Source organism: Grampus griseus (assembly GCF_964374135.1).
Source record: "Grampus griseus genome assembly, chromosome: 1".
NCBI lineage: Eukaryota > Metazoa > Chordata > Mammalia > Artiodactyla > Delphinidae > Grampus > Grampus griseus.
In genome coordinates, this window is record NC_139017.1 from 181,590,558 (window position 1) to 181,615,433 (window position 24,876).

Here is a 24,876-nt window from a genome sequence, read left to right on the forward strand (position 1 = left end):
GGCCGCGATCAGTCACCCTGCACGACAGAGCTCACCTCCCAGCCGAAGTCCACCTCCTTCAGCGCGGCCCGGGGCGCCACCATGTACGGGCCAAACCGCTCCCCGACCTCCATCTTCTTCTTGGCCCAGATCCCCAGGCCGGCCCCGGGGATAGAGGACTCGCGGAGCTCGAAGTCCGGTGGGATGGGGATGTCCTCAGGAATGTAGACGGGGGCCTCGTAGGGCGAGCCTTCCTTGGGCGTGAAGTCCTCGCTGGTGGGGAAAGGGGACGGCGGCCCCATGGGGATGGGGGACATGATGCTGTCCTCGGTCTCGTCCTCGGCACTCTCGCCAGCCAGCAGGTCGGGGTCCGGCCCGTACATGTTATTTACAATGTCGCCGTCACCTGGAGGAGACAAGGCAGCGTCAGGCTCTGCAGCTCGGCTTCCCAGGGCTCAAGGCTCGGGGACCAGCTGGGACATGGGACAAACACAACCAAGGGCGCCAGAGGCCCAGGGGTCACCCGGCTACCACCCCTGCCTGGGAGGCACGGTCTCTGCTAGGGGCTCCCAGGGGACTGTTCCAGCAGCGTCTTGGGAAGCAACGCAGACCCCTGGGGGGCTCCCCGAGGCCCCGGTGGCAGCCCGAGGACACGCTGGCCCGTTCTGCGTTAGGACAGGAGGGAAGGAGGTGCCCACGCTCCACGGGTCGGGGGCGGTGGGGGAAGCCGACGCACCAGACACCCAGGCCGGGGCTGATGGGGAGGCATTCCTTCTGGGACCGCTTTGTGTCCGCAGCCTTGGGAATTAGGGAATGGGGGCAAGCCCCACGTTCTTGGGAGGACTCAGAATTGGGGTTACTGTGAAATTTACCCCAATACCTGGGCTGCTCTGGGCAGCTCATGGGGCCGGCTGGGCCCTGGGGAGAGTTCCTGGGAGTTCCCGATGAACTCATGGCAGCTTAGGACAGAGACCTGCTGAGGTCATGAGTATGGGACCCCTGGGGTGGCAGGTCATGGGACTGAGCAAAAGGGTCCCCGGCTTGTCTGTCTGCTGTGGGCCTTTCTTCGGGGTCCAGCCCAAGAGACAGTTGGTGCCAAAACAGTGCCACCTAGGAGTTCACCCAAGGGTGGCCCGAGGCACAGAAAAGATAGAGTGGGCGGGGGAGAGATAGGGCAAGCAGGCAGGTCCAGCAGCGAGGAAATCGGCTTCACTCCTCGGTATCGACCCGAGAGTGGAAAACAGGGAGGCCGAGGGGTGAGGATTCCCGGCAGCGTTAACCCACAGCCCCTCGAGGGAGGGGAACCCGAGTGTCCATCCACAGACAAGGGGACCAACGCGTGTGGCCCATCCACACAGCAGAATATTGATAATATAGAAAAGAGAAGAGGATCACGGACACGGGCTGCACACGGTGAGCCTTGCAAACGACCCTCAGAGTGCAGGAGGCTGAACACAAAAGGCCACACGTCCTACGGCTTCATTTATGTGAAACGTCCGGAAAAAGCAAATCCACAGAGACAGAATCCGTGTTGGGGGGGAACAGAGAGTGACCGACCGATCGGCACATGGTCTCCTCTGGGGGAAGGAGATGTTCTGGAACCAGACGGAGGGGGCGACTGCACACCCTGGTGACTGTGCCCCGTGTCCCTCAATTGTGCACTTTAAAAATGGTTCACTTTTGTATGCTGTGAGTTTCCCTCAATAAAATTAACGAAGTCAGAGGAGAGTGAGAGGAGGAGAGGGGAGGCCCGGGGGTGGGAGGCGCGCGGGCGGATTGCTCGTGGCTCGGAGCCCGCTGACCTCTGATCTAGATGCTTCTGCCCAAGTCCCTCCTTCTGGGACTTGAAAACCTTAGAAAGTGACCCAAAGGCTGCGGTCACTTTGGCCCTCGTCTCGCGGCCCCCTCCCTGCTCCTGAAAGGGTCGTCTCCAGGGAGATGGGAACTTTTCAGTACGAGTAAGATGACCTCAGATCCAACGGAGAAGTAACAAAATGTTTTCTTTCAAAAGAAACCAAAGTCTTAAAAAAAAGGGGGGGGGAATAACACTTATTTAATTTAGCAGTATTCACAGAAGTAATTATTATGTTTTATGTGGCCAATGGTTCCTTTTTAATTGACTCGTAGAATCCTTTCAAAAATGCAACAACGGAACGGCCGCTGTCGCTCCCCCATCCTGGGGACCCGAGGCTGTTTAGGTTTGAAAGAACACCCCGACCCTTCCTGGGACTGCGCGCGCACCAAGGTATATCGCGGGGATAATTAACGTGCCACCTTATCATGTGACCTGGTGACTGCACAGAGCTCCCAGCAGACTCAGGTAGGACCCCCCAGCGCGCTCCCTGACCCCTCCAGGGTCTGATGCCTTTGCTTCCGGGCCGGTGAGGAGTCCAGCTCTGTGCGTGTGAGGGCGCTGGGCAGAGAGCAGGGACGTGTCCCCGTCCCGTGCACATCCACCTCAGCGGGGACGTGCCCCCATCCTGTGCACATCCACCTCAGGGCTCTTTTTGTTTTCCTGGGTTGTTTTTTGTTTTGTTGTGTTTTGTTTTCTTTCTGTTTGAATTCGACTTCCCCAAACTCGTCACCTTCTGGAGGAAAATCAGCGCTTGAAGGGCACGTTTGATTTACTGGCCAAGCAAACAGCTTAGGAGGGAAAGGTGGTGTTTCCTGCTGATTAAAGGAAGGCTGTGCGTCGCCCACCTCCCACCCACCGCAGTCACCAAGGTTAAGTGATTGCCCGGAGCCGCCAGGAAAGCCCAGGTCTCGTTCGGCTGCCCCACTGCTGGTGGTGGGGGGGGGGGGGGCTCTGTTTTCAGACGTGGCTGAGAGGAGGCCTAAGGGTGCGCAGAAAACATCTGGAGAAAAGGAGGCGCGCTGAGCAGCCCCCCAGGCCCTGCAAGAAGCAGGAAGCAGCTCGGATGCTGCTGGAGCCCGTGCAGGACCAGCACAAACTGTCCCCCCGACCCCGGGTCCCCGAGCAGCTGGGAGGCTGGATGGAAAGAGCATCCTCCCTCGGCCCAGTGCCCCAGCCGGACTGCCCTCGGGACGGGTGGCCCAGCAGGAGCCCCTCAGCCCCGGGCTGGCATTTCCAGGGAGGGGGCATCATTGCCCCCGGCCCCCCGCCCCCTGCCACCCAGGCCTGTGACCACCGTCACATTCCCAGCCAGTGCTCTCCGGAAGGGCGGAATGCAATGCCAGGAACACGAGCTTTTCATGACCTTGGGAATCCAGACTGTGCCGTGGCATGTTATTTACTCATGAGGAGACCAAGGTCCTTCACTGGGGTTCTGTGGTCGTTTCAGGCTCAGCGTTCATGACTGAGTCCATCATCCCCAAAATTTCTCCTGGGAGATCCACCCAAATAATAAAAACGGGGAGGAGAGGGGAGGGGAGGGTGCAGGCAGCGACAGGAGGAAGAGGAGAGGCACGGAGCGACCCTGAGCCACGGCCACGGCAGTCAGGCCACAGGGCACCTGCCACCGGGGCCGGGGCCCAGCCAGGGCGGCAGGCTCTTGGCAGACTTCATGCCGAAACCCCGTTGGAGGCTTGTGTGCCCTCTCTCACCCAGATCCCTAAAGCCGCCCCTCCACCCCCAGAGAGCCCCATCCAAACGTCAAACCCACGGCCAGGGTTTCAGGGTCTGGAGAGAGAGAAGGCCCCCAGTGAGCACCACTGTGCCTGACGGGCCGGGGGCAGAGGGTCCCTCCAGTCCCGTCCGTGGGGCTGGCAGCCCTGCCATGGCTAAACGAGCAGTATCCCGGGAGGGGGACATAAAGACCCCCGGCCCTTCCCTGAAGCTCCAGCTCCTGGTTGCTTGTAACCCTGGAATCAGGCCGATTGAAGCCTCGATCTGCAGCCGGGGGCGTGCGAGGCGGGCTTCTCTGAGTCCCTGTGTGCTTTGCTCTGCTTCCTCCTTTATCGTGTGGCAGGATTTGTAGGAGAAGCCCTCAAACCATGCAGGGCACGGGCAAGGCCGTGGGCCGCCGCCAGGAGCCAGGAGTGAGCGGGTGGGTGTGTGGAAGAGGATGCGTGCATGCACGTGTGTACATGTGAGCGTGTGTGAGTGCGCGCACGTGTGCGAGCACGTGTGTGTGCAGTGTGTATGTAAAGAAGGGGCAACGGATCCTGACAACAGGCTCGAGGCGACCTCAGCCAGCCCCCTGCCTCCGCACGGCCCCGTAGGTGGCGGAACGTGGCTGCCTCTGCCCGGAGACCCCCAAGAGGAAGGGAGGAAAACGCCCCGTGTGGGGGCCGCCCTTCCACTTCCACCAGACGGGCGGCCGGGAGGGTCTCTGGGGGCCGTCGTACTGTAGTCTGCAGAGAGGTCAGGTGTCAGGGTGGACAGAACATCACGTGCTTGTCAGAAGACTGGCCGTTATTGGAAGAAGATGCTTCAATGCTCCTCCCTAAAAACACCTGCACCCAGCCTCCTGGGCCAGCCCTGTCCTGGGGTGCAGACCCCAACCTCTGACCTGGCAGGCTGCCCCTTGACACCCCCCTGGTCCAGGTGGAGCGTCTCATTTGGGGCGGGGGTGCTACACATCACCCCACAGACGCCAGGGCAGAGGCACCAGGAACAGGGGACGGTGTGCTTGGAAGAAGCCGTCTGGGCCCAGAGGTGAGCTCAGCCTGATGACGCCTGGGCCTCACCCCACAAATGCCACAGAGCTTCCTCCCCTGCACGCCCAGCACATGCTGTGAGACCCTCCTTTCCGCCCCCAAAAGAGAAACACCCTCAATGCAAACAGAACACACAGGTAGCGCCTTGGGGTAACACTGAAAAGGCATCCAGGTCCGGGTCTCCTTGCCGGTTCAGTTGTGTCTCACCCACATCACTGGGTTTAGAAGCGTAAGTGGGTGTGTGAATGTCACAAGAAGGCAAAGTGGCTGCAGAGGCTCCTGCGGGGTGACACGTGGCCTGGGGGCCCAGCCTGCAGGACGAGGCAGCTTGACCTGTGGGCCCGAGCGCCCCCTCCCCCCAGCATAGCCTACGCAGCAATCGTCTCGGGGTCGGTGGGTCAAAAGCAAATTACCCTCAGCCAACTTGATGCTGACTCTGAATGGGGTTGGGGGGAATACTACCCCCCAACAGGGCAGAAGATAACCTTGCACGAGTGGGAAAAGAGGGACCCCTGGACCCCCGTGAGCCGAGCTGCCCAGGAAGGGGACACGCTGGTGGCTGTGCTGGACCTGGAACTCGGCGGGGAGGACAGTCCACGGCGGAGTCCACCCAGGTGCCGAGAGGTCACCTCGCTGTCTGCCCTCGGCCTTGGCCCGCCCTCCGTGGACCTGGGATGCTCGGCCCTGCCCAGTGAGGACTTGTGGGCCAGATGGCCGCCTGCTTCCGGGCTGCGCCTGAGGTCCTCCCTGCCCTCTGCAGCCGGCCCGGTCACTCCACAGACCCCAGCCCCGGAGGCTCTGCCCCCTGCTCAGGCCTCAGAGCCAATGGAACCGCCTCCTGTGTTCATCCCCAGAGGGGGGCCAGGCAGCCTGGCCTGGGCCAGCCCCTCTGCTATCAGCTGGCCACCCTGGAAGTGGCTGGGTTCCCGGAGCTGACCCCTTCTCCATGTAAGTTAGAATAAACGCACCCGCCCTGGGCAGCGACGGTGACACTTGCGGGAGTGGTATGGTATGATGGCCAGGCCCAGGCTCAGGTCTCTGTTGGCTCCCCGGAAGCTGCTGGCCGCCCACATCTCTTTCCAGGATCACGTCTGGGGCTGAAGTTTACAGACCTCCTCAGTCAGGGACATGCCCAGGTCGGGTCAGGCCCCCAGTACATTTTGTGAGCCTCCCCCTTCCTGGAGCCCCAGGAGGCCCCGTGCAGACCCCAGGCCGGGAGCCCCCTTGGCCGTGCTGCATCCTGTGACCTCTTGGAGGAGTGGGGTTCTCGTGGGAGATCTGCCTGCCCGGCAAAGACGTAAGCCAGGTCCCACAGCGCTGACGCAAGGACACACGGGGACTGGGCGCCGAGGGACACTTCTTGAGTCAGACAGTGAGGTTGGCGCTGAGCTGAACTGAGCTGGGAGCTGCTCTCAGGTGCGGCCCCTTGTCTGAAGGAGCCCAGGTGCGTTTAGGAGATGACGACAGATCCCAAATGCCCCTGGAGACAGGACCCTACGGCGTGGCGTCCAGCTGGGGGTCAGGCCAAGGTCCAGCAAGCCCCACAGCCAGAGCTGCCCACGGGACACAGACCAGCTGGGGCGGCCCCCAGAGCATCGCCCAGAAGGCCGAGTCCAGTCTGAAAGGCGAGTCACTGGCAGAGTGGGGACGGGGCCTCTGCGCATCCACTGCCCGCTGACAGCAGAGCAGGGCAGCCACGGTGCACACGTGCAGGCTCCTGACAGGAGCCAGCTGAGCGGCCTGGGCCTGGGGGTTTGAGAAGCAAGACGGACTCAGCCTGGAGGTGGGGGGGGCCCCTCTAGCTCAGGGCTCCTCAGAGCGGGGTCCCCAGACCAGCGGCACCGGCATCCCCCTGGCACTTCTGGAGATGCCGCTCCTGGGCTCCACCCAGACCTGCCCAACCTGAACCTGAGGGGGCTGGAGAGCCAAGCGTGAGAACCACTGTGGGAGCTCAGCAAGGGGGAGGGGCAGCCGCGTCCGAAGAGCCCTGAGGATCAGAGTGCATCGGGGGGATGGGACTCAGCACAGGGGAGCAAGTCGCCTTAACCCTCCCAGGAGCTCTCCCTGGCAATCTGGACCAGCACCCAACTGCACGGCCCCGTTTCATTCATCCCTGACCTGTTGCAAGTAATGGGAGACGCGCCACGCAGCAGGAGAAAAGCCGCCGTCACCGCATCTCCGGTAACCCTGCCTAGTCTGCACCTCAGACTGTTGTCCATCAGAAGCCCTTGGAGGAAGAAGTCTCTGTTAAAGGAGCCACATCCCAGCAGAGCTCGTCCCGGCCTGGTTCATTCCACCCACCGCACAAGCCGCCCAGGCTGGACAGGGAGGTGGGGTTTGCCAAGGGCTTCCCAAGGACGGAGCGAAAGCCTACCGCTGCCCGGCTCGCAGAGCAGCCTGCAAAGGGCCAGCCGCAGACACGAGCCGCTTACGTTTATCAACGAGTTTTTTGGGGTGAAAGGGGACGAGAGCTGCCACAGCATGTCCAAATGTTCCCCCTTTCCTGGTGTCGCCGGCAGGGACGGGACCCACAGGCCATGCAGGACACACGCCATTGTACCTCGGTGAGACGGGCTGGGCCAGGCTTCTCCGGCCTTTTCAACGGAAGCCTCCTACCCAGAGGCCACCAGACACCGGGCCGAGGACCTTCCGGAAGTGCCCTCTCCGGGATCTGCGGCGGCCCAGGTCTGAATTCCCTGTCGTATCATCAACAGCAAGGACCCCAGACCATGGTCTCTCCCAGGGAGAGGCAGGCTGGGGCACGGGCACCCCCAATCCCACGGCCAACTCCAGGTTTGAATGTCCAGGTAGTGATCCGCTTTCACCAGGCCTGTCAATGCAGTATTTAAAACTTACTGTTCAAAAAAATGTTTTTTTAAGAATTAAAGTTACTGTTCAGTCCAACTTATGAAAGGAACATGGTGGTCGCGGCGAAGCCGAGTGGAGAACAGACAACCCACCCGGTCACGGCCCTGAGACCTCGGGCAGCACATCCCTGGCTGACCACACGCCCAGGCAACTTGAGGACCGTCCCGGAGAGACTGCAAAAGCAACCTCAGGACCACAGGGGGCCTGGTCAGAGCACTGTCTGCCTCGGTTCTGCCCGCTGGTGTGTGACAGGTGCTGACAGGGCTCAGGGAGCACGCAGCCAGCGCTGCGGTTACTCTAATTCCCGCCACGCCCCAGAGAGGAGGCAGAGATATGACTTCACCCGCCTTGTACATCATGGGAGGGACGCTCGGGGAGTGAGGACTTGCTCAAGGCCACACGGTTAGCCAGGGCCAAGCTGGGAGTGTTTAGACAGCTTGATCTAAAGCGCTCAGACCCCGTATCACACAGCTCCGTGTTCCCACCCCTGTGCTCTAGATGCACCTTAAAGAGTGCCCAGCCTTCAGTGATGACCTTCCTCGTGTCCACAGAAGATACAGAGGAAATGAACGGGTAAATGTATGGGTGGACGGTTGGGTCAGGGCATGGGTAGATGAGGGGATAAGTGGATGGGCAGATGGATAGATGGATGAATTCAGGAATAAATACATGGATGAATGGGGGGGGATGGAAAGATGAGTAAGAAGATGGATAAATGGTGGATGGATTGTGGAATTGTGGTCAGTGGATGGTGGATGGATGGATGGGTGGTGGATGGGTAGTGGCATAATGGTGGGTGGTGGTTGGTGGGTGGAGAGATGATGATAGAATAATAGTGGATGGATTGTGGATAAATGGATAGATGGTAGATGGATGGGTGGATGGATGGATGGATGGTGGATGAACGAATGGTGGATGGGTGAATGGTGGATGGATGTTGGGATGAAGGGTGGATCAATGGATAGGTGGTTGGTGGGTAGATTGATCAATGGGTAGGTAGAGGATGGATGGGTGTATAGGGGATGAATGGATGGATAAAGGGATGGGGGCAAGGACGATCTTCCCTGAGATGAAGCCCCCTTAACAGGAGGCTCAAGTCTGAGTGGTTATTCTGAAGGCGATAGCTGGGCTTGCTAGGCCCAGACCCCACCTCTTGGAAGAGGGCCGGATGTCTCTGCTGCTCGTTCCGGGCATCCCTCCCTCCACCCACGCAGGGTGGCATGCCTGGTCCAGCAACATAGGGGTCGCGGGGCACATCTGTGATGCCGGGGTTCAGCCGCAGGCCTGCCTGGCCCTCTCACCTTCCACCGGAACCTTTTCAGAGAAACAAGATGGGCCTTTGGTTCCCATCCTCTGACTTTCACTTCTTGAATCAAGCAGAGAGGAGAGCTGTGTACTGCGCCCCTCAGAGACCCCCCAAACTTCTTCCCCAGAGCCTATAAGTCCCCGTGGTCTGTGACTGTCGCAAGGACCATCTCAGCTGCTGCTGGGGTGGGAGGGGAGGGACAGAGGGACGAGCGCATCAGATGAGCCGGGGCTGGGGGGCCACCGGCTCGGGCGGTGAAATAAGATGCCCTGATTTCTAATCAGGATTTCGGTGCAGCCACCTTCCCGTCCAGCGCAACCGGCGGGCGAAGCCCCCCCCTCGGTGGGAGGGTCCTTGGGCCACAGCCCCACTTCCGGAAACGGTTTGCTAGAAAGAGAAACCTGGGAATTGACAGGGTCAGTCTCGCTATTGTCCTCGAGCTTTTAATCAACCGCAGCCACCACGGCGACCCCTCCCCCAGCCCTGGACCTTGGCTTTAAGACAGGAGCTAAGAGTCCCCATTCCAGGAACGCCCCTGCCCAGGGCTGCGGCCACCAGGGGTCTCACCGCCTGCCCGAGCTGCCCAGGGCTGTGGCCACAGCGGGCACCTGGCTCCTGGCCTCCCCCTCGCCCGTCACCGCCCAGCTAAGCCCGGAGCAGAGCGCGGCTGTTGTCAACGCGGCAGGTTAATAGCACCGGGAGAAGACGTTCCTGCAAACACGCTGAGTATTAATAACAGTCGGTGGCCGTTTATATTTCCAAGCCCACTCCGGGGACCTTGCCTGCAGGGACCGGAGGCCACGAGCCCCAGCTGCCGGGCTAATGGAGCTGCACTGTCATCAGGGCCCGGAGAGACCGGGAAGGCGCAGGGCCTGGGGTCTCACCGCCCTGTCCCAGCCACGCCTGCGAGGGCCCGAGGTACGGACAGCTTCCCCCGAAAGATGCAAGCTCCCCGCTCCTCTCCTCGTCCTGACAAAAGACGGCAACCACTTTCCCGGCTGCTGCCACACACGTGCACTTCTTTTGTCTCAAACCCTGAGCTGGTGGTGGCAGGTCCAGGCCTCTGACTTGGCTGGCTACTCCACCGGCCCCCACTGCCTCTGGTCACCTGATGGCCATCGGGAGCTGGTGCGACCCCCAAGACGTCATGGCCTGAATTGTGCCCCCAAAAGAGATGTGCAGGTGTTCGAACCCCCAGTACCTGTGGATGTGACCTGATCTGTAAATAAGGTCTCTGCCGGCGTGACCAAGTTACGATGAGGTCATTAAGGTGGCCCTGACCCAGTGGCTGGTATCCTGATAAGAAGAGGGGATAGAGTCACTCAGAGAGACACCCAGGGAAGACGGCCACGTGATGACCAAGGCCTCCAAAGGGGAGACGGTAAACGTCTGCCGTTTGAAGCCCCCAGTTGAGGGTACCTTGTTACAGACACAAAGGCGCAGGCACATAGAGCAAAAGGCTGGAGGGCCCTGACCAGCCAGGGTACGTGGCCCCGGGGCTGCCGTCACGTCTCACAGGGTCCCCCAACAGAAGCCCCCCCGCCTGCCCTCTGTTCTTAGTCTACCCGTAGCACCGAGTAGCAGGTCACCATCTACCCATTTTGCAGACGAAGAAACTGATGCCCAGAGGGTAAAGCAGCAGGTGAGGCCCCTGCCCTGGTCCCCACACGAGTCTCCACTGCCAAGCTCAGCCGACCTCAAGGTCAGATTCACCTCCCGGGGTCAGCCCTGCACGTCTGGGAGGACCAGAGGTGGTACAGAGGTGAATCCAGAAGGGGACCCAGAGGACCTGCTCCTGCCGCCCTCCCCTCCCACACGTGAGGTCGGTGGGTGGGCCCTGGGCGAGCGTCACACCCACCCCACACCCCCGGGGCCCCTGCGCCCTCCTCAGCATCCTGTCGGCAGCCTGGCCCCCGTGCCGTGGGACTGCCTCTGAGACAGCTCCGGGAGCCCGCTGCCCTCGGAGGCCCCACCCCAGACCCCCACGGCCCAGCCGAGTGGCCACAGGGCTGTGAGGGGCTCTGCCGGCAGCCCAGACCACCTGGCCTTCCTTAAAGCCGGCGCATGATTCTAAGACGATTATTTCTCCGTGCAATGCTCGGGGGACTCCGGCTCTGGCGTGCCTATTTCAGGCCCCGCATCCACTATTTCCTCCCTGCCTCCGTTGCCCCGGGCAGGCTCTGAATGACTCGCGATGCCACTGTAATTTTGATCAAGGCTTGTTCCCGGTCAAAAGCCTCTTTGTTTCAGAGAGATGTGATTTGGCCTTTTTTCTTCCTCTCCTTTATTCCTTGGTTAATATACCACTTCCCTGAGCCCCGGGGGCAGCGAGGTAGCCCACAGATTGCTCGAATCTCATGTTTTTCTTCTAAATCACCGCCGACTCTCCCTGGCCCCTGTGCTAAGCACCGTGTGAGCCGGCGGCTCAAGCAGGGGGTGTCCCCTCACCCGTCACCTCCAGACTGTTAACGCACCAGAGGGGCCCTGGGCCCCAAGACGTCCCCAAATGTCAAGGGACGTAGGCGCTGCACACCAACTCTGTAACCTCACATCTGGCAACACCACAGTGTGCTCTTGCAAAAACTGAAATAAAAGATGCATAGCGTAACATTTACCGCCTTAATTATTTGTAAGTGCACAGCTCAGTGCATTAAGCACAGGCGTGCTGTCGTGCAAACGTCACCACCATCATCTCCAGAACTTTCTCATCTTCCCAAACCGACACTCTGCCCCCATGAGACCCTCACTGCCCACCCCTCCCCCAGCCCCCGGCCCCACCCTCCTCCTTTCTGTCTCTGTGAGTGTGACTCCTCCAGGGACCTCACAGAACCGGGATCACACAGAATTTGTCCTTTTGTGTCTGGTTTATTTCACTCGACATCGTGTCCTCAGGGTCCATCCACGTTGGAGCAGGTGTCAGAATCTCCTCCCTTTTTAAGGCTGAATACTATTCTGTCGTATGGATGGACCACATTTTGTTTCTCCATTGTCTGACGATGGACACCTGGGTTGCTTCCACCTTTCTGGTGATGGTGAGTGATGCTGCCGTGAACATGGATGCACAAGGGTCTGTTTGAGTCCACAGTGCTTTGAGCATCACCGTAGCCCACGGGAGAGAAGGTTCTTACAGGCTGTTTGCCCAAAGTGAAACCAGCTTCCGTCCGTCAGCCCCTCACCCAGATCCTGGGCTCTCCCTCCCTCCCCGTCCTGGCTGATTCTCAGGTGCCATAAACACAGACAGGCTCTCATTCCAATACGCTTACAGATGCTCTCTGGACCTCAGCCCCCACCCCCATAAAAGACGGGTACATCCAACCTGCCCAGAGGTTCAAGGTACCAGCGCACCCCGACGTGGGGACACTGTCATCGCACGATCGCCAGGGGCCCCATGCCGGACAGGGCGCACCAGCTGCCAGCAGAACCCACGGCACCGCTGGGCTCCTCGTTCCTCCAGTGTCCCTCTGTGCCCCGCAGTGCCCACATGCACTCCTCAGGAAAAGGGGACCCCATTCTGCTGGACAGCACGGCCTTGGAGGCTCCCCAGTGAATGAGGCTTTGCTCTCTGGGTCTGGGGGGCTGCTCTGGGATTTGGGGTTTGGGGACGCCCTCATCCAAGCTGGGTTTCAGAGGCACTTCCTCCGCTGGAGGGTCCCCAGCCCCCTCCCCTGCTCAGACAGGTTTTCTGGGGCCTCAAGGTCCAAGGGCTGTGGAGTTCTGGACCCTCCAGACAGAGAAAGGGAGGAGGGACCCACGAGGGACGTGGCTCAGGTGCCGAGGGCAGCACGTGGCCAGGACAGGCGTGGAGAAGGGATCCCAACGGCCACAGGTGCGCTGAGGGGTGGGCCGGGGTGGGGACAATCCCCTGGCCCTCGTCAGCCGCCTCTGCTGGGGGTTTGGGGGGATGAGGCCGAGCCCCGGCACTGAGGGAGGAGCATGCACCCGGCGGAGCGTCCTCCGCTGCGGTTCCCCCCGCCTGCGCGGCCCCGCCGAGGAGGAACGGGTCGACGCAGAGCCAGCACCCCGGCCACGCCGCCGCACTATTTATAGACACGTTTATCTCCTTAGTTCCCACCGACCCAGCCTCTGCGGCTCCATTCACAGGCCATGCCAGTGGACAAGTGTTGCCCGAAAGAGAAACAGCTGAAGAGAGCGGTCCAGGGGTGCCCCTCTGCCCCCCTGGGGTCCCCGTGGGCTGGGGTGCCCGTGGGAGTGCAGGCGGGAGGGGCCGGCTCTGGGCAGGGTGGGTGGGGAGGACACGGCCCTGCTTGGAGATGCCATCAGCCGGTTGCTTGGGAGGCAGAGCCCTTTCCTCCTGGGCTTCTGCTCCGCGGCCTCCGCTGCCATCGGAGCAGGCTTGGCGCTCCCAGCAGCTCGGGGTGCTCAAAATGAGAGCTGGGCCGGAGGAGGGGGCCGCCGTGTCCATTCGCCTGCAGCCCTGGAGATGGCGTGGCCGGCGGTGGGCGAGGGCTCCCTCCCTTGAGGCCAGCTGGCTCCCTGCCCTACGCTCCCTGCCCCCACCCACCAGGGGTGGGGGGATCCTTAGGCTGAGCCCCTCGGAGGTCAGGACTGGGGGCTCAGGGCTTCTCAGCTCCCCCGTGGAAAGTGATGCCTTCTTGGGCCTCAGCTCTCAGGGGGCCGCGAAGACCCTCCCTTTGTCTCTGCTCTGCCCAGGCACCTGCTCCCATTCCCCTCTGCTCTCCTCTCTCAACTGCCCGGACATTAAGGGGCTGCAGACGGGAGGGACGAGGGGTCGGCTGGGGGTGCCCCGTCCTCCGGGCCACAGAGCCAGCGGCAGCCACAGCGCCCCTCTGGCAGCCTCACCCCTTGCAGACCCCGGGGGGGCTGCCCACTTCCACACACACACACACACACACACACACACACACACACACTCCCAGCCCAGACCAGTCTCTAGCTTCGGCCGCCGCCGACACCCACCCTGGCCCTCCGGCCACTTTCTGCCCTAATCAAGACGTTTATAGTTTCAACCATCAAATAAAGTGCTTGACTCCACCGAGCCCAGCCCCCAGCTCAGCGGCTCTGCAGCTTCATTTAGCAGGCCAGTGGCGAGAAAAAAAAGGAAGAAAAAAATTCATTAATTTTTATTAACAGGGAGAGCCATTTGTTCCCTGTGACAATATTTGACTTGTCGAAATGATTTTCACCTCTGCCATGAGGTGGGCGCCCCCCACATACATCACCCGATTACTCGGAGCACGCTGGCCACAGTCATTAGGCAGTGAATTAACGACAATCCCACCACTATTAATCACCCTGACAAAGGCGTGAGCTCGCTGCTGACCCGAGCGCGGCTGGCCCGGGACCTGCAGCCCGAGCGGAGGCCCGGGCGGCCCCGGGCGGCCCCAGGGGCTGCAGCAGCCACCAGGCCCCGCCGTGCCCGGCCCCCGGCCTCCTGACACCAGCCTGGGGGGGGGGGGCAAGAACCGAGGTTTCTTCCTTGGGGACGGTGTTGTTTTACTGCCACCCTCCTCATCCAGGTGGTGACCGACATCCACGTGCCTGCCGGGAAGTTCACACCAATAACCTGACGGATCCCCGAGACACAGCCCAGCATCGAGGTCCATCATTACCCCCATTTTATGGATCAGGAAACTGAGGCACTGAGAAGCCAGGACCTGCCCACGGGGCGGCACCGCGACTGAAATCCGGGTCTGATGAGCCGCGGCCTCTGCTCTGGCTCTGGCCCCCGTGACAAGGTCTCTGATGCCCCCGAGACAGCTGCTGCTGGAGGCAGCATCAGGGAAGCTAGTGGGGGTTTTCTCTGGTCCCTGATAAGCTTCACAAGAATATTTTCGGATTTGCACATACTCAGGATGGCGGGGCTGACGGGGCAAACCTTAGAAATCTGATGTTCATGACGTTTATTGGCTCCTAGGGTCCCAAACTATGGGTTTCTTGGAAAAGGATGAGCAGAAAAGTCTCAGGTAGTACAGGCGATGCCCCACTTAGATGAGGGAAAAGTGAGGCTGGGAGGGACCTGAACAGGTGGGGCTGGGAGACCCCAAGGCAGGGACATCGCAGACCGGTTCTGGGGATTTCCGTCTCGCGAGAACAGCTCAGCTCTGGGCTGTAGACTCAACGGCAGCAGCCTTGGGTTCCCCTGAAATGGTCCCATTCCAGGTCCTTGAACCTGAGGGGTTGGCCCCCAGGAAGGAGGACGGGCAGAGGGTCTGGGCAGCACCCCGGGCTCTGCGTTAGCTAGACGACACGCCTGCCTTCGTAGCTCCTCTGCAGAGGGGAGCGATAGGCCCACCTGTCAGAGTCCTGGTGGGACCAGTGACGTGACATCTGCAGAGCACTTGACAAGGGCCGGGCAGGTGGCAGGTGGCCCAGGAAACACTGCCCCTCCCCTCACTCCCTGACACCACTTTAACCATTTTCGCACATTAATCCAATTAATCGTCTCTACCTCTTAAACCAATGTCTTCCCATTAGCCCAGCCGTCAGATCTGTATTTCAGTCTGGTCTAAACCAGAGTCTGAAAGCCCGCGGGGCGGGGGGGCGGGGGAGGAGGGACTAGCTCCCGACCCGTTTGTCTTCTTTCTCTGGACCTCTCATTCTTTATGCTTCAGTAAATTCCCTAATTTTCCTCATTAGCGACTAATTCACAAGTCTCAACAATCTTTCCACCTGTTCCTTTCATCGTGGTGCTTGCGAGATGGGAAATAGCCCCTTGCTCACTTGTGTGATGCTGGGGCCGCTTCCCAGCAGACATGGGGGTGGGGCCGGGCGGTTCCACGGAGGCGCGAAGGGAACGAAGAGGTGGCACCTTCTGTGCTTCCATCGGATCCCCAGGCGGGCCCCCGGCCCCCACGGGACCCCTTGGTGACAACACCCGACCCAGCTCCTTCTGCCTCGGGGCCTCTCCCTAAACCCGCCTGCCCCGCGGCCCGCGGCCCGAGCTCCTGGGGCACGGGGAGCGTCCCACGGGCGGCTGGCTCCGGGTGGGGTGTTTCTCAGGAATCCCTTTCTCGTAAGGGTGCGTGGAGGCTGCTCATGCAGGACGGAGGCCTGGGGCTCTGAGTGAGTATCCTCCTTATTTTTCTCTCGACAGTATTCTTGGAACACTGCTTCTCAAGCTCGCTGCTGGTAGCAGTAGTCATGCAGTGTAGACCAGCACCGACTGGGCCCTCTCATGTGCCCTCAGCTCCTTCCAAGGCGGCAGGCAGGAGAGGCAGATGGAGCGCTGGTGAGACAGTGTCCGACCCTACTTACTGCATCCGGCTGTGTGTTCTCGGACAGGTGCCTGCAGGTCTCTGGGCCTCGTGGCAGCATCTAGACAGCACGGTAACACCGGGGCCTGCTTCTTAGGGCCACCCTGAGAGTGAAATGAGCTGACACAGGCAGGGGGGCTTCTGAGCACACTGGACACCAGAACAGCTGGCCTGGTGAGCGTCCCACTTCACGGATGAGACCTGAGGTCACTCAGGCCAAGAACCTGGCCCGGGGTGACCTCACGCTTCTACCCGCCTCCAGCCGACCCTCAGGGAGACTCTGCCCAGCGCCCACCACCAGCAGGGCCCCTGGTCCCTGGCAATGCACAGGGGTTTCCATGGCATCAGCACTTTCTGTTTTAAGCAGAAGCCACAGGCCACTGGTGACACACTCCCGCGGAGCTGTACCACCCCGCGAAGGCCCCCTTTAATGGGACCCTGAGCCCAGTGGCAGCTGGTACATTTGAACGGGGCCCACCGCGGGCCTGGGGACTCACTGTCCTTCTAAGAATTACCCAAAAACACACTTAGAAAGCCGCATAATGGCCCACCGCACCTGGAGGGGACCCCAGGGCGTCTGCAAAGTAACCCCCGTGATGTCTGCCACCAGCCACGCCGGGTGGGCAGACTGTCTGGCTTCTCAGCGAGCTCTCTGGGAGCTGTTTCTCGTTACTCACTCGCATCACTTTGATTTGCTCTGCTAAGTGGAGGCTGTGGGAAAAGCTGGGCTTGGAAATCCATGCTTTCCTGGCACTTAATGAATTTCAGCCAAACGGAAAGCAAGGTGAGGCTCCATTGCAGCCTCAGATCCAGACACAGGAAGGACCAGGGGCTAAGAGGGGGCTCCACCCTGCCATTCTGCCCCCTCAAGAGCCCACAGAGCCCCTCTCCAAGGCGCTTCCCAGCTTGCATTCTGCTGAGTGTTCAACATACCTGTGGTGCAGCCACAGGGAAAGGAAGCTGGGTCCACATTCCCGAGTCCAGGTGAGCCCCCACCCCTGGATCCAGGGGAGTCCCATCCCTGAGTCCAGGTGAGTCCCATCCCTGGATCCAGGTGAGCCCATCCCTGAGTCCAGGTGAGTCCATCCCTGAGTCCAGGTGAGCCCATCCCTGAGTCCAGGTGAGTCCCATCCCTGAGTCCAGGTGAGCCCATCCCTGAGTCCAGGTGAGTCCCATCCCTGAGTCCAGGTGAGCCCATCCCTGAGTCCAGGTGAGTCCCATCCCTGAGTCCAGGTGAGCCCATCCCTGAGTCCAGGTGAGTCCCATCCCTGAGTCTAGGTGAGCACCCACCCCTGAGTTAAGGGAAGCCCAGGTGAACCCCTAAGCCCAAATGAGCCCAGTCTCTGAGCCAGGGGGGTGGTCACCCCAGGAGATCACCTGCCTGTGCTCAAGTCTTCCTGGGGAAGGGCTGAGCAGAGGAGGAGCTTGGAGCTTCTGCCACCAACCCCAGTCTGAGCCATGTCTGAGCATTTCCTCGTGTGCTGGGCCACCTCGCAGAGGCATGACCTTTCCCCGCGGTGTCACAGATACGGGGGCTGGTGGGAGCCATCTGGAGGGCGGAGATTCCCCCCCGACTATTGCACAGCTGGGGAGCAGGCCTGTGGTCCAAAATACCAGGGGGGGAGAGCAGGTCCGTCAGGGTCCCCTGTGCCCCGGCCCACCCGACTGACCCCCGTGGGATCTGGGCAGCCCATCGGAGGCTCAAGGCAGTCCCACAGCCCATTTCCCAGTAGCCCCCAACACGGCGCCTCCCCTGGAATTGCTTCCCTGCATCTTCTCCTGTCAACACGGCCAGGCCTGCATAGGGCGTCACCGACACAGGGCCATGACCTCATTTCTCTTGCAGGTCACCTCGCTCACCCCCGCCCCGTCCAGGCCACCCGCTGCCACCAGCACTTAGCTAGCAATTCCTCACACTTTAAATCCATCCTTTCCAGACACACTTAGCCGACTACACGGTGGAAAAGTTTTCTGTCCGATCAGCAGATTGCTTGCGGGATTACGTCGCGGCCAGAGGGAGGCCGAGGGCAGGTTTCCAATTTGAAGAGCGAAAGCCTTTCGCTCACACGGCACAGAGGCTGGGGCTGCGATGCCCTAACCCGCGCGGCCCCGACGGCCTGCGTGCGTGAAAACCATTCTGGAAGCTGCCAGCCTCCTCCCCAGCTGACATTGATCATGTTTCTAAAAATTAAAACAAGGCAGCAACATCCTTCCATTTGAAGAACTCCGTCTTCTTCAACTGCCGATCACACTGTCTGCCAACTCCAGGACAACCTAAAATTACTCTAAATCACTTTTCAAACCTTAGAAAACCACGAAGCAGAATGATCTCCTGTGTTTATCACACATGATACTTAAGCTATTGGCCGGCCGTCTGAGCGGCATAGAAGTCACAGGGTGGCAGCCTCTGGAGTTTGTAGAAGACATGGGTTGGGGGGTTAGGCAGGCGAGGGCCAGAACCACAGACGAACTTCACCCCACGATCGTGTCAGAGGGGTCGGCGAGCTGGCTGGACAGAGGGTGGGGGTACCCAGGTGCCCACAGCACCCCCAAGTGGCAGGAGCCACAGCCTGGCCAGGCAGACCTCTTCCCAGAGGCGCCCTGGGGAACACGGTTCCATGCGGGATGAATTGGGCAGGCATTCATTGTTGTGGGCTGGACAGTGTCCCCAGATTCACGTGTTGGAGCCCAGCGTCTCAGAGTGTGACCTTGTTTGGAAATGGGATCACTGCAGGTGTAATCAGGGAAGTTAAGATGAGGTCTTAGCGGGGCCCTAGTCCCATAAGACTGGTGTCCTATAAAGGAGGAGGTTTGGACACAGGGAGAGGCCGTGTGAAGGTGAAGCAGAGCTGGGGTCATGTGTCCACAAGCCAAGGAGCCCCAAGGATCACCAGCACCCCACCAGAGTCCAGGGGAGGGGCCGGGAGGAGGACCCAGCCCTGCGACACCTGGATCTCAGACTTCCGGCCTCAAGAACGGGAGAGGCAGATCCCTGCTGTCTGAGCCCCTGCTCTGGGGTACTTGTAGAAGCCAACACACCCACTAATCTCACTGATGGATTTCACTCCACATCTTTAACTGAGCACCCACTGTGCACGATGGTCCAGGGGCTCATTCAGGCCGTCGGGAGGGACACGTAGTTTGGACAGTCAGGGTTTGCTGAGTGAGCTGCCAGTGTTTCTTAAAAACACCCTCAGCGGCTCGGTGCTGGGGGCTTCCACGAGCACCCCCTTCCTAAAGCGTTCTGGAAGCTGAGTTTGCAGGTCCCCAGGCCCTGCCTCTTGGAATGGTGCTACACTGACCCTTGACTCCTGCCGCTGTGTGTCTGAGACTATAAAACGAGGACAGCCTCGCCCCTGCCTCATCACCGACTCAAGGTTAAGGGACAGCAGAGCCCAGACCCATGCCGCACGTGTCTACACTTTCCAAATCGCTCATCTTATTTCCCGACTCACCGCCGGGTCTCCCCAAGCTGCCACCGGGATTATTCCCTCCTCGGCAGGTGTGTGTCTTCCTGTTCGGCTGGTTCACTGCTGTCAACCCTGAATTACTCCCTTCCCAGGGGCAGGGTCATTTCTGTCCGAACAGGCTGCTCACAAAACCAGGGTAAACAGGCGCAGAGACCGGGACCCGGGCAAGGGCGCTGCGCTCCCGACGGCTCTGCAGCGCTGCCCGTTTGGAGCTCAGGTGATCTTTGCTCCCCTGGGATCCACTGTTCCATCTTAAAAACATAAGCCGGCACGTCCGTAAGGACAGAAAGTAGGAGAGAGAGTGCCGCCGGCTGGGGGAGGGGCGGGGTGACGGTTTAAGGGGACGGTGTTTTTGTTGGAGGCGATGAAAAAGTTCTGGGACAGAGAGCAGAGAGAGGTGGCAGCCATGCGCACGGGAACGTCCTTAATGCGGCGAATCACACGCTCACTGATGGTCAAGAGGGCAACTCGGATCTGTTGTCTATTTCACCGAAATCGGAAAGTTCTGGGGAGAAGCTGCTCCCAGCACCCCACCTCCTCCTTCCCATCTCCACCTCCGGCTCCTTCAGAAGAAGCCCCGCGTCTCCCCCAGGTCACACACTCGCTCTCCCTCTTCCATACCCAGTGACACGCGTGTGGGGACCAATCGAGGACGCGGTGACTGCATGGGACGGGGAGGGTTTGTAGACCCAGGGCGGCCCCTCCGAGCCCCTCGTGGAGGAGAGAGGCCCCTCCACCCATCTCTGGAGAAACCTGCCGGCCCCGGAGCCTGGTGACAAAGTGCCTTCCGAGCAAGGGGACAAAGGGCACGGCCCAGGAAGTGATTTTAAACCTAAGGGTTCCCGTGTCTTTTGTTCAGCATCTTCGGGGCGCCTGAAAGGCCTGCTCACACTGCATCCAGTGAAAATCGCAGGAAGGCCGATGTCTGGGATCTCGTAACAGGGGCAGCGCCTGGTCGCGGGATGGGGCGAGCTCATGTTTTCTAAGACGCCGAGAAAAATCCCCACGCAGATGTCTGATCGCTCCAGAAAGCAGGCATGCTGACAGCCCCTCTGGACCGCGCTGGCTGCGCTTGGGAGCCATCTCTGGCAGCCGGGCGGGCAGGGGACACTTAATTGTGGGCCGTTCACTGGCAGGGAGCCCTGCCTCTTCCAGGGGCAGCCAGCATGGTAATGAGACAGTTTCTATGGAAATGAGCTTATAACTATTCATTTTCTCCCCATTCCCGACCCATCCACAAAGAGGTTTTCCAAAGTGACCCCCATTTTCCTACCCCCGACATGTCCTCACGCCATCGCCGAGCAGCTAATCAGCCTGAGGAGAAAGGAGAGAGGAAATGCAGGCCTTTGACAAGATGTGGGAAACCCCTCGGTCTGCACTCGCTGTGTCTGTGACCAGCAAACAAAAAGCCCTCGCCGGCCCCGCGGCCAAGTTTCCAGTAAACTTTCCCCTGAGTCCTCTGAGCGCGTTTTGTGTGGGTTTTCTGGTGGGATCTGAAGCACGCCTTTGCCATCTTTTGAGAAACTCTGCAAACCGTCCTGTTCTGCTGGAACGTTCGTGCCTGGCCTCCCTCACCTGTCGCCCGGTCCCCGCGAACCCGTCTTTCCTGGGACAGAAAAGGGCCCCAAGGGGGAGGGGGGTCAGGGTACCGTCCAGTCCAGTCGCTCACCCCCTTCAGGTGGTCAGGGATATGGGGAAGGGGGGCTACCAATTTCATCGCATTTCCTCTCCCTTCTTGGGGTCTCAGAAACTACAGGACAACATCGTCATGGGGAGAGGAGAAGGAAAAGAAGGGAAGCCACCAACCCACAGGGGAGTCTGCCTGAGACGCGGCGCAGGGGCTCAGACCTGGCCTCTTCCCAGCTGTGTGGTCTCAGGCCGACACTTGATCTCTCTGAGCCCTGCCCCCCATCTGGAAGTGGAGGTGGGCGGGCCCCCTTGGTCATTGCTGACTATTGAGGTCTTGTCACCCGCTGTCCCGGGTACGGCCTGAGGACACTGGCCGAGAGGCGTCCTGACCCGGGCTCTGTCTGTGCCTCACCTACGCCTTGGGCACGAGGAAGGGGGACCCTATTTGCTCCTTGGGCCCCGGGGGGGCTCCCTGCCTCCTTCCCTTGAGGCCTCCTTACTCCAGGTGGGGGTGGGGGGGCGTTCCTTGAGGGCCTCTCTACCTTCAGGCCCCCGAGATGCCCGAGGGGTGCCTGTGCACACAGGAGGCGCTGCACGGATGCTGGCTGAGCTCATCCCTTCCTCAGGGCGGGAGGGGCGTGACGGTGTCCCAGGCTGACCCATCAGCAGGTGATTTTGACACGGGCTGAGCACAGGAGACCCAGGACTCCAGGCAGGCGGTCTTGGCGTCCCACACCGGCCACTCACTGCCTCCCCAGCCCCCCCAGATGCCACACTCTCACCCAGGGCCTGACGCCCGCGGGCCCCCCAGCTCCATGTGCGGGGGTGAGACCCCTGGCCGCGGGAAGAGGATGCCCGGCTGCCCCGGCCAGGCCCTCGGTGAGCACGCGAGAAAGTGTGAAGGTTCCACCCTGGGGAGGGCGTGTGGGTCTCAGCAGATAAAAGTACAGGACACTCAGTCCTGAACTGCAGATAAACAACAGGCAAATTTTTACTCTAAGTGTGTCGCATGCTGGATGGAGGACTCTCTCCCACCCGCTCACCCTGGGCGGTGTCTGGGGCCGCCCCCAGGTACACGTGGGGCTGCAGCCTGGCACCCAGCTCCTGCAGACCAGGGGGCTAGATTATTAAAGAAAAGTATTTAACAAACCCTGACACCCAGACTCCTTCCCCCACCCAGAAGCTGATCGCCTCCATTGCATCAACTTCTCCAGGTCTGGGTGTGGGGAGGGCGCCTTCTCAGCTGTTAAAGAAAGTATCAGTTTTAAAATTTAACTGACTCAGCAAAAACCCGAAACTACCAGTGGCTTAGCTACAGGGTTAAAACACACACACACACACACAATTTTAAATGTCTCTCATTTAAATAATCGTAGTACATTTTAAACAGAAAAAAGTTTGTAAGATCCAAATTGGGTCTGTTCCCTCTTTTGGAGAGTAGCCCCCCGGAGGACAAGACCCAAGTTTTACTTTGTCTTGTGTTTCATCTTTGCTGCAGTCAGGGTGCCTCTCAGGGTGCAGCCAGGTCTTTTGATGGAGAACGTGGACCATTAAACGGAGAGGAGACCCCTCCCCGTCCCGAGACCCTGGGCGCTGGTGGTCCTGGCTAACACAGACCAGGAAGGTTTAGACGCCAAAGGTGTGGGGGAATTATGATCTCAGGTCATGTGTCGTGTATATGAAATACTTTACATGTATGACCAAGGGGTTTCCCACATCTTGTCATAATTTTAATTTATATATAACACACAGACACGTAATTTATGTAATTTATGTATATTATATACATATATCTATATAAAAAAGATAAACATACAAGACTGAAAACGTAAGCAAATATTATCTCTACGTGATGGGATGTGAGATTTTCATTTAAAAACTATGCCTCAGTATTTTCTACAATGAGGATTCATTATATTTATAATTTCATAATTCTTATACCATGAGACAATTTATGTTAAACGTTTAGGTGGGAGAACAGAGTTCTCCGTGCAGAAGCTGCTGGGCCTGCGGCGGCTGGGGGCTGGACAGGAGTGGGTGCTGGGCCCTGGTGGCCCTGGGAGTGTCCTGCAGCATCACCAGCCCGGAAACTGCCCACCTGGGTGTTTCCCAGGACCCTCTCCGCTTGCAGACAAGCCACCACGCAGAGCCTCCCGGTACAGCAGCTGACAGGGCGCCCCGTCAACTCCAGGAACTTTTCAGGAGGCATCTGTTCGGGCCATGCGACCCTGCCCACAGAATAGGCCCAAGACTCCCCGAGTTTTCTGTAACACGTGAGCCAGCATTTCTCTGCAATCTCGATCTCTGTCTCTGACCCAGCATCTCTTTTCTGCACAGGTGGACCTGGTGCCTCCAAACTGGACCTAGCTGAGTCTCATGTCAGTGGGAATCCGTGCCCCCTCCCCACGCCGTTCTATTTCGAGTGCGGTCAGTGCAGGGCATGGAGCCTGGGGGAAGGGCTGCCAGCTAAAACACAGTAAATACGATCTAAAATGCAATAAATACAACGAAAAGCATGCTGTACTTGGGGCATGCTTCTATCAAAGATTATACGCTGTTTATCTGGAATTCAAGCGTAACTGGGCATCCCGGGTTTTTCATCTGCTGATTCCGGCCCCCTTCCCTGGGGATCTGATGTTGGCTTGTGCTCAGCCATTGCAGGGGGACCTCCCTTTTGTACTTCCTGCTTTGTGAGCCCCACAGGCTGGCCGGGCAGGTGCTGAACCTCCTGTCCTGGAACCTCAGCCTGGGAGACCGGGTGGCCATGCCAGCCCCAGGCGAGCATTTGCCTCTCAGACCCCTAGGCTGCCCCTCCTGCCCACCCCAGACCCAGTCACCACCTAGAGACTCGGTGACCTACGGCATGGTGCCACGTGCAGACCTCACAACACGGGGCTCCCAAGTATCATTGGTCCCCCTCTGGACACTGTGGGAACCACTGGTCCCCATTGAGGCAGCTGCAGTCTGTCCCCCCTGGGCTCCCGGAGGCCACGTGGATGGTGCAGAGACCCCCGCAGATGCCTGACTCCCAGAAGCAGGTCTGGGAGGAGCCGGGGTGGTGGCCCACTGACCACAGAAGCACTGAGGCTCTGCACGGGTCCAACACTGTCTGCCGCAGAGAAAAATCCCCCCAAATAGGTATCTTTCCCTCTTTCCCGTCGCCATCAGTTAAAACCCATCCAAGCGCGGAGCTCAGGCCCTCGACGGGAGGAGGGAGACACCGGCAAGCAAGACCCTCCAAACCAGAAACACACTCTCGCCTCTTTGGAGGGGGGTATTGACTTGAATGGGGCCAATTCTTCCTGTTAATACCGGTCATCGACCTAAACGGACCCAGCCACAAAAGCAGAAGCAGCGGCTACTTATTTTCTCCGCAGAGAGAGAGACGGGCGAGGATTCTCTGCAGGAAATCATCTTTATCATTTCTCCTCCAAGAATAATTTCCCCCAAAGTCGCCCCAAATCAAATTGATCACAATTAACATTCAAACCGGCCCCAACCAAACGCGTCGCAACTGTTCTGCCACCCCGGGCCCGGCCCCATCTGTTGCTGGCCAGCAGAGCCCCTCGTTCTATCATGGTCCAAGTAGGTTATGTGAATAAATGGGAGAGGAGGTCAACGAGGTATATTAGCTCTGCAGGATATTCGTCATCCCTCCGTCTCTCCTTCTCCAGGAATATCAGTGATGCATTTGCAAATGGTTCTGGAGTATGACAGAGCGTTTTCTCTCCTCTTTATTTATCCCTCCTCTGAGCACCTTGATCAGAGG

The 24,876-nt window shown here is 59.6% G+C and overlaps 1 protein-coding gene across 3 annotated transcripts in view; it reads right to left on the reverse strand.

Moving 5' to 3' along the window:
* PRDM16 (PR/SET domain 16) overlaps positions 1-24,876 on the reverse strand; it is a gene marked incomplete at its 3' end in the record, with an annotated part of 319,136 nt that overhangs the window by 214,092 nt on the left and 80,168 nt on the right. For all 3 annotated transcript variants that reach the window (XM_082678414.1, XM_082678415.1, XM_082678413.1), the window contains exon 2: positions 36-385. In XM_082678414.1, coding sequence (XP_082534540.1) covers positions 36-385 — 350 coding nt within the window. The remainder of the gene's footprint in view (positions 1-35; positions 386-24,876) is intronic.